Source organism: Lissotriton helveticus, chromosome 5_1 (genome assembly GCF_964261635.1).
Source record: "Lissotriton helveticus chromosome 5_1, aLisHel1.1, whole genome shotgun sequence".
Classification (NCBI taxonomy): Eukaryota; Metazoa; Chordata; class Amphibia; order Caudata; family Salamandridae; genus Lissotriton; species Lissotriton helveticus.
In genome coordinates, this window is record NC_136065.1 from 620692023 (window position 1) to 620708911 (window position 16889).

At 44.8% G+C, this 16889-nt stretch overlaps 1 protein-coding gene across 1 annotated transcript in view; it reads right to left on the minus strand.

Annotated features, from left to right (window-relative positions):
* P3H1 (prolyl 3-hydroxylase 1) overlaps positions 1-16889 on the minus strand; it is a 159773-nt gene that overhangs the window by 70972 nt on the left and 71912 nt on the right. The window contains exons 5-8 of the mRNA XM_078642991.1: positions 16715-16854; positions 13918-14007; positions 12001-12053; positions 3125-3246 (exon numbers count right to left, since the gene is read on the minus strand). Coding sequence (XP_078499117.1) covers positions 3125-3246; positions 12001-12053; positions 13918-14007; positions 16715-16854 — 405 coding nt within the window. The remainder of the gene's footprint in view (positions 1-3124; positions 3247-12000; positions 12054-13917; positions 14008-16714; positions 16855-16889) is intronic.

Sequence of the window (16889 nt, forward strand, 5' to 3'; positions counted from 1 at the left end):
CACTGATCACCATGCACTCACACCATTCACCCACTTACCCTGCACTCACAGTGACCACACTGCACTTATGCTACTCGCGCTGAACTCACACCAATCTCCCTCCACTTACCCTGCGGTCACATGAGAACACCACTCACTCTGCACTCACAGTGATCACTCTGCACTCACTTGCGCTGTTCACACTGTACCTCACCCTGCAGTCATACGAGCACACTACTCAACCTACACTCATGTGACACTTCACTCACCTGTCCCCCACACTGCTCAATCTGGAATCTCACTCAAATAAGTCCATCAGTAACCATACATTCATTCGTCCCACTCTGCACTTACATCCGCACCCAAATTCATATGGTCACCTCACTCACCCTGCAGTCACTCCTCTTACCCTACTCTCACACAGTTGCATGACTCATCATGCACTCACATGGGTACTACTGCCACCCACACAGCGCAGAGGGTTAATGTGCCAACTACAAAGAACGTGTACCATGCAGATCAAAGAACTGAGTGGGAGTAAACAATGAGTAGTGTTATTAAAAAAATGTAATGTTTGCCAGAAAGGTGCTTGTTGGTGAGTGGTAGTGAGGAAATTCATAGAGAAGGATGAAATGGAGGAGGGGGGCACCAAAACAGACTGTTGCACTGTGTGGGATCAGTGTTAGGGCCAGCCCTGGCTGGGAGTGTTAGCCCCCACCTGAAGTTTGGGTCTAGTTGCACCCCTGTACACAAGTATGGGTATGTCGTGCCCCATCAAGGTTTTCGTTTTAACTTACGAAAGGACACATTTATATGCACCTCAATCCAGCCTTTCAAGGGGCCCCTTGATAGAGGCAACTCTGTTTTTTTGCCCCGGATCGCCGGGCATAATTCCTGAACAGATTCTTGTAAATACGGTGTTGTTTCATTTCTCCTTAATGTGATTGATGTGAGAGAGTCTATTACAATTTGCAATGATAAGTGTTTGTTTCATGCAACAACCACAAAAAAGTGTATTTTAGATCAAAATGGTTCCTCGCATATGAGAAATTGTAGGATATCACAGATATGATTTGCTGTAAATTTAGTGGGCTGCAGCTTTGTTACAACAGGGAAAACACACATCACTATCAGTGAATATTAGATTTAATACTTTTAGAATTTCTACCATAGCGCCTGTGCACCGTTAGTAGCCTGGCTAAAGAGGGTATGGCAGAGCTGAAAGAGAATCATTTAACCTCAAAGCTGTTCTGAACAGGGGCCCTAAAATAGTTTTGGCCCAGGGCACCCAAAATCCTTAACATGTCCCTGCCACCACAAAGTCTGTCAGACAACACTGCTCTGAAGTAAAATAGGCAACATCATTAATTTATTATCAGTTCTCTCTTTTTTTTTTTAACATAAGCTCGATGTGTCCTAAACCCCCACTGCTTCAGGCAAGCAACTTATCGTACCATTAAGGAATTCTCAGTTAGGTGTTCGTTCGGCAACCTCTCTGACTTTCACCTTTGTCTACGGATCCATAACTGGTTGGTGGGCAATTATCCCATTATAATTCTGCCTAAAACTTTGTTAATGATTTCTAGAGAAGAATTGGTTCTCATATACCAGCTCTGAGCTAGGGAGTGCTAAAATACTGATAAAACTGTCTCCCTTACAGTCACCGTTTGGCTGAAAATGTCTGTAGAATATTCAGAATATTTGAGAGAAACTGCTATCAAAACTCTCTTGCCTTTCAGCTCGTCCCATTTATGTGAGATTGGATTCTCAGCATTTGCGGTATTAACCCCTTGGCTGCGGGGCACATTCCCCCGCTGTGCTGGGGGGCGCGCACAGCGCCCCGGTGCGGATGTCGAGCTCAGCTCGTCATCAGCCACGGTGCTCGTGTGCTGATGCCGAGCTTAGCTCCTCACGGCCACGCCCCTTCCGTAGAACGCTCAGCACAGCAGGGGAATTATCCCCACGTGTGAGCGTTCTAACGGCCATGACGAGCTCAGCTCGTCATCAGCACACGAGCACCGTGGCTGATGATGAGCTGAGCTCGTCATCAGCATGGGAGGGGTTAAAAACGAAGTACCGTTCAAGACTGGATGTGGAGCACAACCCGAAGATGGCAGTAGCAAAAATCCATCCATCCATAGGTTGACCGTCTCAGGCACACCTGCACACATTTATGTTGGTGGTGTTATTATTAATCTATGTCATATGTAAAACAAAGCATCCTAGAATAAACAATTTGCGCACATTTTATCTTGGAAAATTGTTTTGAGCGGTGTAATAAGCCTCTGTCATTTCACCACACCCACTCAGAAACCTGCAGTTTACTAAACACTTATTGTGTTGAACATTATTTGCCAGAAATGGCCCATGATATGCGCTTGGCGGTCGATTGTGTAGTGTAGCAGATTCACGAAATTTCTGTTAGGAGGTGGGGGGGGCAGCATCTAAGAAAATGCAGCTGGAGGGGGGAGCTCAACCCACAAAAGTTTGAAGACCTCTGGCCTAGAGACATTAAATCCACTTCAAATTCATTGGCTACAAAAAAAAACCTGAAAGCTTATATCTGATTATTCCTTCCTATTCTTAGTGGCATGTATGTCCCTTCCTTCTCAGAGCCAGGAAAACCTTGGGGTAATAGTGCACTTTATAAAACTACATTACATTACTTAATGTTGACTAGGCGTTCTATATGATGTAAAGGGCTTAGCAGAGACCCCTTCCAGCACTCAAGGAAGAGGAGAAGCATTCAGAGGTGTTTGTGTAGGTGAAGAGCAGAGGGAGTTGTTTTACCATCGCAACCAGCCTCTTGGGCATTTCATTTGCTGGTCATGCGACAGCATTAATATGCATATAGCCAATGAATATAGCAACAGCATGATAGCAAATGCAAGCGTTAAAATGGTTACTTTTAAGATATAACCCACTTCCTATACTGAACTAATGAAAACAGAATGCTGTGTAGAATAAAAACTTCATTTCTGAAATTGACATTAGGAGGTTCAACCTTTTGAAGACAAGCGAGTTCACATACCACAGCCAAAGTCTGTATTTTCTTGTTATCTCCAAAAGAATTTGTAATCAGAGTGCCTGAGATATTCATAATGCTGAATCTAAAAAGGGCCGGACCCTTGTGTTGATATCTCACCTTCTCGTATAGTCTTTGAACTCTCCACAGATTCCTTGGTTTTCTCCTCTACTAGTGTTTCAATTTCTTTCATCAAGTTGCCAATTTCTTCAGTAATTCGTGCTGCAGTCTCCCGCTCAACCCTTCAATAGAAAAAGAAGCAGAACGCGTAAGGGAAAAGTAAAGGGATCTTAACCGACCCTGATATCAATATACAAGAATTTTCTTTTCCACTTAGCAACGAAACGCTGAAAGTCCCATCCGACCCCATGTCTATTCTCCCGAGCCCAAAGAACTATGAAACGGGTCCTTACACCAAACTAGGGGTCGATTATGATTGCGGAGAATCCGCATCCTCCGGGCTGGTGGAAGCCACCGCCGGCCCGGAGGATGCGGATTCACCGCCGCGGTCACGGAAAACACCCACCGCCAGATTATGATGGTGGTGGGAACAGTGGCGGACGGCAGGTCCGTCCGCCGCTGATCCGCGGGGTGTTGAGCGCTATTTGGTGGCGGTGTCTGCAAGACACCTTCAGCCAAATTAGGATGTGTGTTTAAACAACGTTTTTTTACCGTGGGTTTTTCCCGCCGGGGAAAAGCATGTGGAACTTTGCTTCTGGGGGCCCCTTGTGGGCCCCCAGGGTGAAGGGGGAGTGGGGGTGCACATGGGGGGTACCTCTGGTACCCCCCTGCGTTTACATGCACAAAGCGGCAGGCACCGTGCGGTGCCTGCCGATTTGTGCATGTCAATGCAAAGCATGCATTTTTAACCTTGCGGCGGGTGCTGCCAGGGTGGCGGTCACATCCTAATTGCAACGGAGGGACCACCACTGCCACTGCGGACGGTCCCTCCACCTCGGGGGTGGCAGACGGACGCAGGTCCGTCCACCATCCTAATAGGCCTCCAAGTTAGGTCAATATTGTGAACTTTTAAGCCCTTGTGTGTTCTATTATCAGCTACATCAATCCTACTTGGAAAGCCTGGACTTGAAAATTAAAACTGTTTGATGGAATCTTTGATGGTATAGCAGAAGGGAATGCGGTAGACATGAACCTTTTCTAATAAGGAGTAATATACGTAACTCTCTGTGGTAGTCAATTACACATTAACTTTATTTCCACGAATGTAAGTAATTCACAATAAACTTTAAAAAAAAAAAGTGTAGAGAAATGTGATGAAAACTTGCATGGGTTCAAGGACTGCAAATCATACCAAATTCCAAGGACATAATGTGGCTACCACCTATACCACTGTAATGTGCTGTGTTTTTCTTTTTTCACTTGTGTTCTTTTTGGTTGAAAAACCAATAAAATTGAGTATAAAAAAAAAATCATGAATGGTAAATTCGTTTTTTGGTGAAAATGATTCACTTTCCCTTCACTCAAATTTGAAATATTTTTAGGAGTGCATTTTATTTGGTTTCGCCTGGCGTTTACTGCGCAAGCAGTATCGCGCAGGCGAAAACTTTTGTTTACAAGTATGGAGCTTTCTCCCGCCTCTGTCTTCCATTGGCTAGCTCCACAAATGGAGGCTAGCCATTGGAAGACAGATCTGTCTGTCATTGCCGGAGCAGATTCGTGGGCGTTCCCGCGATTTTTACTCATCCCACCCCTTTTCGTACGTCGTGCGGCGGTGGGAGGTGTTTTTTTTGTTTGGTTAGTGTTGGTCAGTTCTCTGAAGATGGCGGCCGGGCAGTAGCCTTCATGGCGTGGTCCGCTTTAACACCCGAAGCCTAGAGCCGTCCACACCGAACCCGACATCGCAAGAAAAGGTATTGTGCGCTTAAAACTAACTCTTAACGCACGCCTGGGTAGCGGAGGCTGGTACGCCTCATTGTGCGCTTTAAGACTGACTTGCCGCTTACGCCTGTGTATTGGAGGCTGGTACGCCTCATAGTGCGCTTTCAACTGAGTGGCAACGTTCGCCTGTGCACCCGAGGCTGGTAACGCCTCCCTGTGTCCTCCGAGCTAGTTCGCCACGTTCGCCTGTGCACCCGAGGCTGGTACGCCTCCCTGTGTCCTTCGAGCTAGTTCGCCACATACGCCTGTGCACCCGAGGCTGGTACGCCTCCTTGTGTCCCCCGGAGGCTGGTACGCCTCGCGCTTCACTGGGCACCTGTTTGTAGCGTACGCTGGCTCTCCTGAGGCTGGTACGCCTCGTACTGCTGAGTTCAGTGTTCGCGTCGTACGCCGTCTCACGCGAGATGCGTGAGGTTTAGCAGGGCACCTACCGCGAAGCAGCACAAAGCGTACTAGAGCGCTACGAAGCGCATAGAGGGACTAAGGAGCACCAAACCATCAGGGAAGTGGGCAGAAGGCCCTAAATATTGCCATAAAGAACTGTGGCACCCCTTTATAAAGAACTGTGACATTCTAAGCTGTGCTTGCTTCCCTGCCCCCTCGCTGTGCTTGCTTCCCTGCCCCCTCGCTGTGCTTGCTTCCCTGCCCCCTCGCTGTGCTTGCTCTGGGTGGGTGTGTGTGGCTCTGGGTGGGTGTGTGGGGCTCTGGGTTGGTGTGTGTGTGTGTGTGGCTCTGGGTTGGTGTGTGTGTGTGTGGCTCTGGGTGGGTGTGTGTGGCTCTGGGTGTGTGTGTGTGTGTGGCTCTGGGTGTGTGTGTGTGTGTGTGTGTGTGTGTGTGTGTGTGTGTGTGTGGCTCTGGGTGGGTGGGTGTGTGTGTGGCTCTGGCTGTGTGTGTGTGTGTGTGTGGCTGGCTCTGGGTGTGTGTGTGTGTGGCTCTGGGTGTGTGTGTGTGTGGCTCTGGGTGTGTGTGTGTGGCTCTGGGTGTGTGGCTCTCGGTGTGTGTGTGTGGTAGTAATTGCTGTCTGCTGAGCTCACATTTGCAAGAGATTAAGCTAATGGCAATGTAAATGGCAATGCCATTTATTTATCTGTTTTCAAAACCAACACATAAATACAAATTTTGTCATTTACAATGCCAAAAACTCTAACTTTTTCAAAGGCGAAACCATTGCATTGTAAATGCTTGTATATATATTTCTGTTCTAAACCGCCAATTGGGGTGTTTTCACAAAGGAAAGAGACGTCAATTTGCCTGTTGAAGCAATCATACAGTAGAAAATGCCCTAGCTTGCTATTTGTGATTTCACATGGAACATCAGTCATCAGCTGTTCATTTATGACAAATTTTCACATTTACTCATTCAGCACGATTACCTCTATTCAGAACCAAAAATGTGTTCCCAAAGTATTTCCATAGAGAATAAAAATCAATATTGTTAAGACGACAGCCAATATTAAATAAGTGTAGTCCCGCATTTTTTTTCAACCAATCCGTGCTCCATATACCCTATTTCTATGGATTTGAAGGTCAAGCTGTATTGAGGTATGGCATAGAAGCTCCACCCATTTCCCGCCCGGCTTTTCAATTGACTACTGTTACTTTCTTTTGAAATTGTTGCTTTTCATTTGTGAATAGGCTTAGTAGTCCCTCCTTGGTACCGCCTTGTCTGCATTTGTAACCTCCCATAACGACCAGGCTTTTTACTTGTGTTGTCTGCTTTATGTAGTTGGTGAGCAGTATTTTCTTTAATGATCTTCCCTATTTCACCCACGACGTTGCAGCACACCGCCACCTTTTATATTGTTTTTAGTCATATATTTTTTTATTTCCAGCGCGGTCTGCATCAACTATAGTGGGCGCACTTATTTGATGATTTAATTTATGGTGTGGTCCGCTTTCACTTTAGAGGGCGCGCCCCAAAAGCTTTCTTTCTTTATTTATTTCTACACTTTGTGTAAAAGCACCCCATATGCGCTTTCACTTTAAATATGGCCGTGCCCCTTTCTGTAGAGGCTGCTCACAGTAACCTGAATTTGGCGAGCAGCGTCTAAAGAAAGAGGAGCAGTCACCATGAAAGTGGTCTCGCATTTGCGAGAGTTTGAGCTATTAGCAATAGAAATGACAATGCCTTTTATATATGTGTTGCTTTGAAAAAAACATAAATAAAATGCATCATCATTTACAAAGTCAATAGCTTAAAATCTCGAAATTGCTAGAGCTGTTGCAATGAAAATGCGTGTTGTGGTTCTTACTTTGTCGTTTCCAGAGAAAGCACCGGCACTAAATTAACAACACAGGCACTAAGGACAGTCCACCACATGGTGGCACTGTCTACCATTGAAATGAGCACAACAGTGTTTAATAGTACAACATACGTTAAAAATCAACGATACTTGCTGGCCACGCCATTCTTGTAGCGTTGAATGGCTTGGAATAGTTTAGAGTTGACAAATTTGAAGGAGAACGATGTTAATAGTTGTGTTGTTACTGTAATACTATGGCAGGGGACCGGAGGCTTCGGATTATGCCTTCTTCCTTCGCTTTTATCTGAGTCCTTAATAGAATTGGAACTTATCAGCACGAAGGCTAGGCAAATTCTCATTGGCAGTGCAGACCGTGGCAATAGAAGGTGCACGCTGCAATGGCATCCGGAGAAGGGCCTGACACTTACTTTTCGGACATTAAGCACTGATTTTAATGTATGGAAGTCACTGCACCACTAAGGCAGAGGCTCGGGTGTGGGCTGTGTGAAACTAGGCCGAGCTTCCCTAAACTTCCTATCCATTCAAGTGCGTCTATTGCCGATTCCACAGGTTTGGGTCCAAACGTGTGGGATTTTTTTCTCCGGCAGCGATTCAATGAGATTCTTTCCTTCTTTCTTTTTAACATGACATACAGCCATTTGCATGCATGTAGCTGTACCAGTTTACGAAGATAGCCATAGGAAACTACTTTTCTGCAGTTTACAGAGAAAACATTTTTCGCAGGAATGAACCACACAGGAAGGAGCACTCCTGGAACAACAGCACCACCTTCAGGATTCGAGTAGCATCGCCTTGCAATCATAAATGCTGCCTTCAGCCCGACCAAGGAGCGCACCCGGGTCGTTCAACTGCTGACCACAGACACTTTCCCACATAACACAAGCGCTTGCACTAAGGATAGGGTGACCAGAATTTTAAAGCCAAAAACAGTGGCCATTTCACAACTATAGAAGAAGGACTACAAACAGACTGGTCTACCAGTAAACTGGACTACGGAAACGCCCTCTACACCAGCATCAACAAGACCCTCCTACGCAAGCTCCAAACCATCCAGAACGTAGCGGCCAGACTCCTGCTTGGGACTCCTCTACACGAACACATGACGCAACGCCTCCGCGACCTACACTGGCTCCCTGTCGAGAAGAGAATAACCTTCAAGCTTCTCACCCCCACCTACAAATCCCTTACAACATCGGACCCAAATACCTCAACGAAAGTCTGCTTCCACGCACCCAAAAGGAATCTCTGACCTGCCGACCTCACCCTAGCAGAGATTCCCTGCATTTTCAGAAGCAGAGCAGGAGGAAGGGTGGTCCCCTACATCGCAGCCAAGACCTGGAACTAGCTCCCAATCAGCATCAGACGCTTCCCGAACCTGCACACCTTCAGGAAGAACCTCAAGACCCTGCTCTTCGACTGAGTAGGAGCTGCCCCCCCCCCCCCCCACTCTCCCCAGTGCATAGAGACCGTCACGGGTGAGTAGTGCACTCTATAAACCCCCTGATTGATTGAGGTTTAATTTTGCCATAATTTAACACAAGAACATACATTTAGCAAACACCTGGTTGAGTATTGGGAACACCTTTCATAACGTGTTCATGCACATCATAAGGGGGGTGAAGGTGTTAAGTAAAGTGAGATGGGACAAGATGAGGCTTGGTGAACTTCTGCAGGGCAAAACTTTCACCTTGTACATAGGGTTATGGTGCGAAGGTTGTGTGTGCCAAAAACGAGCTCACAATGCCTACAACCACTATATCATCGAGGTACCTGTATAGCTTGAAGTTTATTTACATAAGGTAATTAAAACCATTGCATTACAGTAAAAGGACATTAAAAAAAAACATAGTATCTGCGCTTGGCCCTTGTGTCAAACTTAAAAAATAACTAAACTACTTCTGGTTATATGCGGTAAGCTGCACATTGTTCATTGGTCCTTGCCCGGTAAGCTTAGTCTCCAATTTTGTGGTCAGTCAATACTCCCTCTTTACAACACTTTTGCTTTAGCAGAGGGAGGTTTGCCTATGGGCCTTTCTCTCTGGGAAGGTGCAGGTGCTATGTGCCATCATGTTGTCCAGGATTTAAATTTCATGTTTACAATTACACCTTCCTATACAACCAGCCCCGGTGGAAATTGACCCCTGTCTAACTCATCCGTTTTCTTTTCCCTTAGCACTATGTGTTGTGTCCTTGATCCTAGTTCTCTGATAAAGTGCTTGTGCTTTGCGAGGTTTAAAACAGACCTTCGTTGGGTGAGATAGTAGGGAGTCCCCAGCCTCGGTAGTGTTTCACCCTGAGCAGGATCTGATTTCTACAGGAGAGCTGTATATTCCGGCTGCAAACGTGTATTTAGGCGAATGTGAACAGGACTACTGGGTTTTATTTCTGTTTGGCAAAAAAGTCCATCTCATGGTTCTGTTTGAAGTAATCCAGAATCAATTTTTTAATTATGCATGGGTGCGATGAAGGATCAGAACTGGGCTGGAGAGCATCCCTGATTGTTTGTATAAATTTTCCGCAAGGTGCCGGGATGGAGGGCTCTTTTTGTGGGAAACATATTGCCGAAGCCTCTAGGCAGGTGCTTGCATTTTCCCTTGGGTATAGTTCCCTTAGAAGAATTCTCCATTTGTTTGTTATAGCTGGGCAACAGCACAAAAGGTGCAGCCATGATTCTAGTTTGTGGTCGCATAGTCTGCATGCTCCTCCAGGATTTTGTTTTGGCAAGGCCCAACTGAAATCCACTATCGGCAATGCCAGCAATCGCATGTACATGATCTCTCTTCTGGTTTTAGAATTGAGAGAAGCAGTGAAGTAAGGCTGGGGTTTAGTTACCAGATAAGAGGCATTTAGCGGGGCCAGGAAAGGGGATGTTTTTAGAGTAGCCTGGTCTTGCTGAAATGAGGCTGGTTTGCACTGGTTTATTAATGGACTTTTTTCTAGATTGAGTATGTGATAAAAGGCAGGGGAGTGCTGCTTGCTTTATTTCTGTAGTAAAAGCAAAGGGGATGTTGGACGGAGTGTTGAACATTGCAAGCACTCACCTCTCGTCAACTGATCTGGGTTTAATCCATCATAATTCTTTAGCTCACTCCGCCAACCCAGTTCTGAAATGGCCATATGCATATAAGTCTTTTGCCTTATTACTGTAGTGGCAAGGGCTTTTTTAAGTTGGGTGTTCCATGGAGAGCCAGTTTTTTCAAATATGTCTCTGAGGCAACATTTTAAGGATTGTTCCGGAGATTTTGAAAATGTGAATGTAGTATTTGAGGAGGTCGACATCAAGGATTAGTGTTTGTTTAACCAGTCTGAGCCGAAGTCACGCCCTGAGGAGGTATTTTTGTAGATGGAAGATCTTTTTGTAGCCCACGCACTGCAACCGTTCCAAGATTTCCGTGCAGACACCAGGGAAGAATAGGGAAGAATGCACTTAACTCCACATTTACTCACCTTGACAATACAGAGGTGGAGTTGCAGGTCGAAATTTCAAGCACAATGATTTGCCCCTCTCCACGGGCGGGATCAGTACGTCTTGGAAAGTTAACAAAGTGTTTATAGCCATTGTTAAAGACAAACAATGCGGCGGACCATGGTTCAGCACCTCAATTTCAAAGCGAAAGTTTAAGTCCTTAATCTGTGCAAACTCGTCCGGAGCTCGCCGCACTTTAGCTCCACTGAGGATCAGATACCCAAATTATTGAAGAAAAAGGACGGTGCACCAAAGAATAGAATCAAAAAAGAGCTTCCAATTTATCCACATGAATCCTTTATTCTTTTTCAATCTTTTTAAAATTCAACCACAGTCAACGCGTTTTGTTCCATTGGAACTTCGTCACGGCTAAATAATCTCAATTTAGGTCCATAGTGGTCCTGAGCCAGAATGTCCAAGTCTTGTACGGCCTGGTTCTCTGTGGGCACCAATAATTGAGATGTTGTAACAATAGACCCCCTGGGATGAATCGTATCTGATGGTATAAGGTTACGGCCCACAAACATACACAGTCGACGAACAGTAGTCAGACCAGAGGTATAGTTGAAATTTGATATGGCTATATTCTCGTGTGGCACAGTAGGGTCCAATTCTCTAAGATACCGGCCCACAATCCTCCTTATTCGACTGGCAATAAATACCCCACAATATATATAACTTAATAATGACCAGCCAGTGTCAAGGCCGTCCGTCCTTGTCACAGATAGCGTCACGGATAGCGTACTCCTCGTATTCAGAGAAGGTCTATTGCTACAACATCTCAATTAAAAAGATTGAAAAAGAATGAAGGATTCATGTGGATAAATTGGAAGCTCTTTTTTGATTCTATTCTTTGGTGCACCGTCTTTTTTCTTCGATAAAGTGTTTATAGCCAGTTTGCCTTGTGTAATTCACAATATAGATACCCAGCAAAATGTTCAAATAATCTGACCATTACATCACAAAATAAAGACGTACTAGGTTGCCCCTACATCTAGGCAGGCTGTGGCATTGTGCTTAGATTAGCGCTGGCTCATTAAGTGTGTTTCATGTGCATTCCTGGATTAACGGCATAGCCACTGCAGTCGTGGTTTTAGGTATTGACACTCTGGTATTTTGCACAAAACAACGGTTTTTGGACGTTACAGTTTAGCTGGAGAAAGGGAGAGACAGAAAGACAGCACCCTTCTGAAGGACTTCTGGTTCATTACACCAATCATTTGAGTGCAGCTATCTAGTTTACTCGTATTTCAGCCTTCTTCGTGCAGCTCTAGAAACTTAAAATACTGCTTTCTCTCAGAGGTGTATCACGTTCTCACATGCAAATGTACTAAAGATATACCGCACAAAATGCACTGAATGCCTACTTTTGTTTTTCTCTTAGTCTCTTTGGGATTATGTCCACCGGGGTCCAGGTATCCTAAAAGAAAGGGAATATGACAAACTAATTAGATTACATCAATGAAGGAAGACACGCGATCTACAACATTTAATCGCCTTTGCCTTAACAAACTTTGGAAAGTTCTGCATGCATACAAAGAAAGACAATAACAATTGTAATCAACAAACTCCTAAGTAAGAAAAACACACTCCTTCCCATCCCTTAACATATGCATCACAACATCTGAGGGGTCTGCAGTGTCACCAAGACTAGTTCACCAAAGCACATGACATGCTTGTTAATGCATTATGGTTCAATATTCTACAATTTCTGGAAATCTTACTCCATATCTACCTTCTTCCAAACTATCCACTCTTAAAAATGGACGCAGCTTTGTAGTGGCATTGCACTATCACCTTAGCACATGACAAGTGAAGGTTAAGGCATGCATAGCGTGGACCTGTTGTATGTACTACTCTGCTCTCTCAGGTCAACTAAGCTCCCCTACCTGTCAGTTCTGAAATTAAAACCTTGGCCAGGAGCACTACTGCATTTGATTGACAAAGTGGGCTTAAACGGTGAGCATTACAATAATATAGCCTTATAGCCCACCGTAGCGGGCTATACCAGCTAATAAAGGCCAGCTCCCGCGTTAAAGGCCCAAGACGGAGGCGAAGGGACTTTAACAAGGTAGCGGGACTTTAATAGCCGGTATTTTGCGGTTACGAAGGGCTATAAGGCTATTAGAACATTTTGTCACTAGAGGGCAGAATGTTCTAACAAATAAAACAAAGGCTTCTCGAAGCTAGAGAGGATTTAAAACACCTCTAGCTCCAAGAGGCCTTTGTGAAACATTGGAATGTTGCTCTGGGGGCCTTTAACGGCCCATAGAAGCAGGGAGCACTCCATTGTCTGCAATGAAGCTCCAAACATTCCAATGTTCTAATAATAGTTGTAAAGTCTTTTGTATCACCTGCATGTCTTGATGACCTAGTGATGGCCAACGTGTGGTATTAACCAACAAGGTCGGACCACAGCAAAGTCAGTCAGAACTTCAGCCTTTCCATAAGGCAGATTTTTGGCGGACGGACATTATCAGTGAGTTCCACAGCATTCAAATCAGATCACAAAATACTTCCTGGAGCAGGGAACTAAGATGCCATGGGCTGAACACAATACAAGTAGGTAGAGAGGGCAACGAGCTACCACCCGAAAAGCCTTATGGAAGATCCAGCAGGACATACAAGAAAACTATAAATTAATTATGTTGATTCATTTATCCATAGCCCTCAGTGTGGTTGCTTTCCAGTTCTCAGACTGAGCAGATGTGGATACTGGAGGTCATGGGGGTGTTAGGCGAGTCCACGCATCACGCAGTTTACACAACCTAGCTTGCTAGACAGTCTTGTAACCTTGCACTGGCATCTCGGAGGATATTCATAAAGAATGCGAGCAGGGTGGCCTCCATTCCTGAGTGAGTATATTCAGCACTGAAACATTTGGGTATTTAACGATTCAAATAGGCCATGGTAAGTATTAAGTGAAAATGGCGGATATATTCTACCTCTTATGACAGCCAGATTTCTTTCTTGGAGAATTTCTCAGTATTGCTTCTGTGCCGAGATACACAGAGGTCTCGCCAGGCAGATGGGCTATCATAGGTAGCAATTTGCATCCTACTGTTTTAAGATTACACTTGTCACGACTGACTGATGCCCAATACCAAACGTACTATCAACTTGGGATGCCCTACATTCATTATCCATCAGACACATGTCTATGCTTACAGCAAACCTCTGAGGCAGCGTTTACATTCACACAATCAACCATAAACTAAACTCATTTCCTGTGGGAAAACAAACTTTGCAAGCATGCAGGACAAAACTCAGGTAATTGTACTTACCGGATCAACAAAGGGAATCCCGAACACATCATAAGCAAAGAAGAGCAACTCCTTTTCCAACAGACTGCGCTGCATGTATTTCTTCACATTCTAAAGGAAAAAAGAGATTATTGCTGTAAAATTCAAGTAAGAACGACTCAAAAGCAGCACCTCTCATTTCTCATGGCAGGAGCAGCTATGGCTGTGTTGTTGGGAACATGCTACTACGCTGTCACCAGGTCTCTAATTGGGCCAAACCACCCACTCAGCTGAATCATGAAAAATTCAGTGGTTCAAATATATTAGGGCCATTGTTTTCACCTCGACAGGGCAGAACCGTCCAAGTACCCATTTTCAACAGAAAATAAAGCTAACAAGCATTGGCAAAGCCACTAAATCTTGTCTATGCAAGAGCTATTGGCTTTGCCAATGTGTTCTAACCATGCTGTACACCAGCATGGCTGCTGTTCGGTATGGCTAAAAGTTAGTGGCGTAAAGTAGAGGGGCCTGGAGTATTATGGAGTGGCGGCGCGAGTTGTGCATTGGCATGGAGTGGTGCTGAGTAAGGTTGAGCGAAGTGGAGTATTATGGAGTGGCGTAAAGTGTTGTGGAGTGTCATGGAGGGAGTACAGTGTTGCAGAGTGGAAGGGGATAGAGTCGAGTAGAGTAGAGTGTCAGAGTGGAGTACAGTGGGGTGCCATAGTGTAAAGGAGTGGTGTTTAGCAGAGTGGCTTGCGTAGATGGTGTTGCGTAGAGTGGAGTAGAGTGTTGTAGAGGGCACAGAGCAGAGTAGACTGTTGTAGAGAGGAGTAACTGAGTGGAGTAGTGTAATGTAATGTGGATTCGTAGCGTGATGCTCCTCACCAGTGAGGGTATCCAGGCGCTGAATTGTAGTCAGATGGAATAGCATAAAGCAGAGAAGAGTGGAGTGGTGTAGAGTGGAGCAGAGTGAACTGGCATAGTGGCAGAGTGGCGCAGAGTGGAGTAGAGTGGCATGGAGTGGTGTAGAAGTAGCTGAGTAGAGCGTCTAGAGTAGACCAGTGTTGTAGAGTGGAGTAGAGTGTTTTAGACTGGAGTGGTACAGAATGGAGTAGAGGGTCATGGAGTGGAGTAGTTTAATGGAAATAAACATCAAAGTGGACTATTTTGGAGTGTGTCAGAGTGGAGTGGCTTACAAGGGAGTAGAGTGGCTTAGAGTGAAGTGGCATAAAGTACAGTGGTGCAGAGTAGATTGGAGTAGAGTGGTGTAGAGTGCATTGGTTTAAAGTAAAGCGGCGTAGAGTGCAGTAACGTAGAGTGGCAGAGTAGAGTGGTGCAGAATTAAGTGGATTAGTACAAGAGAAAACTACAGTGGCATAGAGTGGAATGACGGAGAGTGGAGTGGTGCACAGTGAGTAGAGTGGCATAGAGTAGATTGTTTCAGAGTAGCGGGAAGTGGTACAGGGTAGATTGCAGAGGTGCAGAGTAGAGTGGCATAGAATGCAGTGGCATAGAGACGAGGGTTTGGAATGTCTTCCATGTTGCTTCATTGGGAAGAGAGTGGCAACAATACTAAAACGGGAAGGCATGGGGCAACATTTTTGGGTAAAGAGTGATACATCAGTTCTTTTAGAGCTTCGTCAGGCTGTCGGGATTGACGGGCTAGCTGTCAAGCTGTTGGAATCCTTTCTATCAGACAGAACACAGGAGGTAGCTTTGGACCCTTTTATATCCAAATCATTCATCCTGCCATGCGGTGTTCCACAGGGTACTGCTCTCAGTCCAACCATCTTTCTTATTTACGTTAAATTGCTGGTATCCCTTATTAGATCCTTTGGACTTGACCTTACATCCTACGCAGATGACATCCAAATCGTGGTGGCACTGTCCCTCCCTAACACCCAGGAGGCCTCACATTTCTGTGACTGCATGTCAGGTATAGGTAACTGGATAAAGCTGAATTGTCGGAGGTTGAACTGAACCAAAATGGAGGTCATTATGTTTGGAAATACTCCTTCACTGTGGTCATCTCATTGCTGGCCTGCAGAACTCGGTTGTCTCCCAACTCCAGTATGCAAAGCCAGATAGCTTGGTGTTATTATGAATACCAGACTCACCTTTGGACCTCAGGTTAAACCGATCACCTCATCCACTTTTTACGTCCTAACGATGATAAAAAAAGAATCTCTCCTACATCCCAACCTTAGCTAAAGAAATTGTGACCACAGCGCTTATTCTTTCTAAGATAGATCATTGCAATGCCTTACACCTTAACGTGCAGCAGCACCATCTAAACAAGCTGCAGGTTCTGCAAAATGCTGCTGCCAGAATGATCACAGGGACTCCCAACAGGAGAGGCCGAAATTGTATCATATCTACAGCCCAGGAATGGAATGCACTTCCTCTTTGCATTAGAACAATCCCAGATTGTCTTCAGTTTAGGAAGAACCTCAAAACATGGCTGTTTCCATAACCCATCGCATCTCAATCTCTTCTTTCTTGGATCATATCGCCTTGACACCACCGGGTAATTGCTTGAGCTGAATAAATCCCTATAACATAACATAATATATCATAACATGGGTCGTAAAAAGTTAATCTAATAGCGGATCAATGGTGCATGTGGATTACAATCATGGCAACCCAGAAAGAAAATTCTCAATTGAGTTCTTTGAGAGTGCCTAAAGGAATATACTGGTGTTATAATAGAGTACAAAATTAATAATGTAAAAATATAAATGTCAAGAATTCGGTTGAGATTAGATTAATGCTTTACTTTTGGTTCCTGATGGAGGACAAGACCAAAATACTTTAGAATGATTAAAACAAAGAAACTCACCTCTCTGGGGCCAATGAGCTTGGCATGGTCCTCCCCTAAAACAGCAGCATAGTAAGCTAAATTCTGATTCATTACTTCATCGTTAGGAAAAAATAGCAGAAAGGTTTTGGCACATTTAATAGCCTTCGTGTAATTCTCCGCTGCAAAAAAATTAAAAATGACCAAATTTAATAAT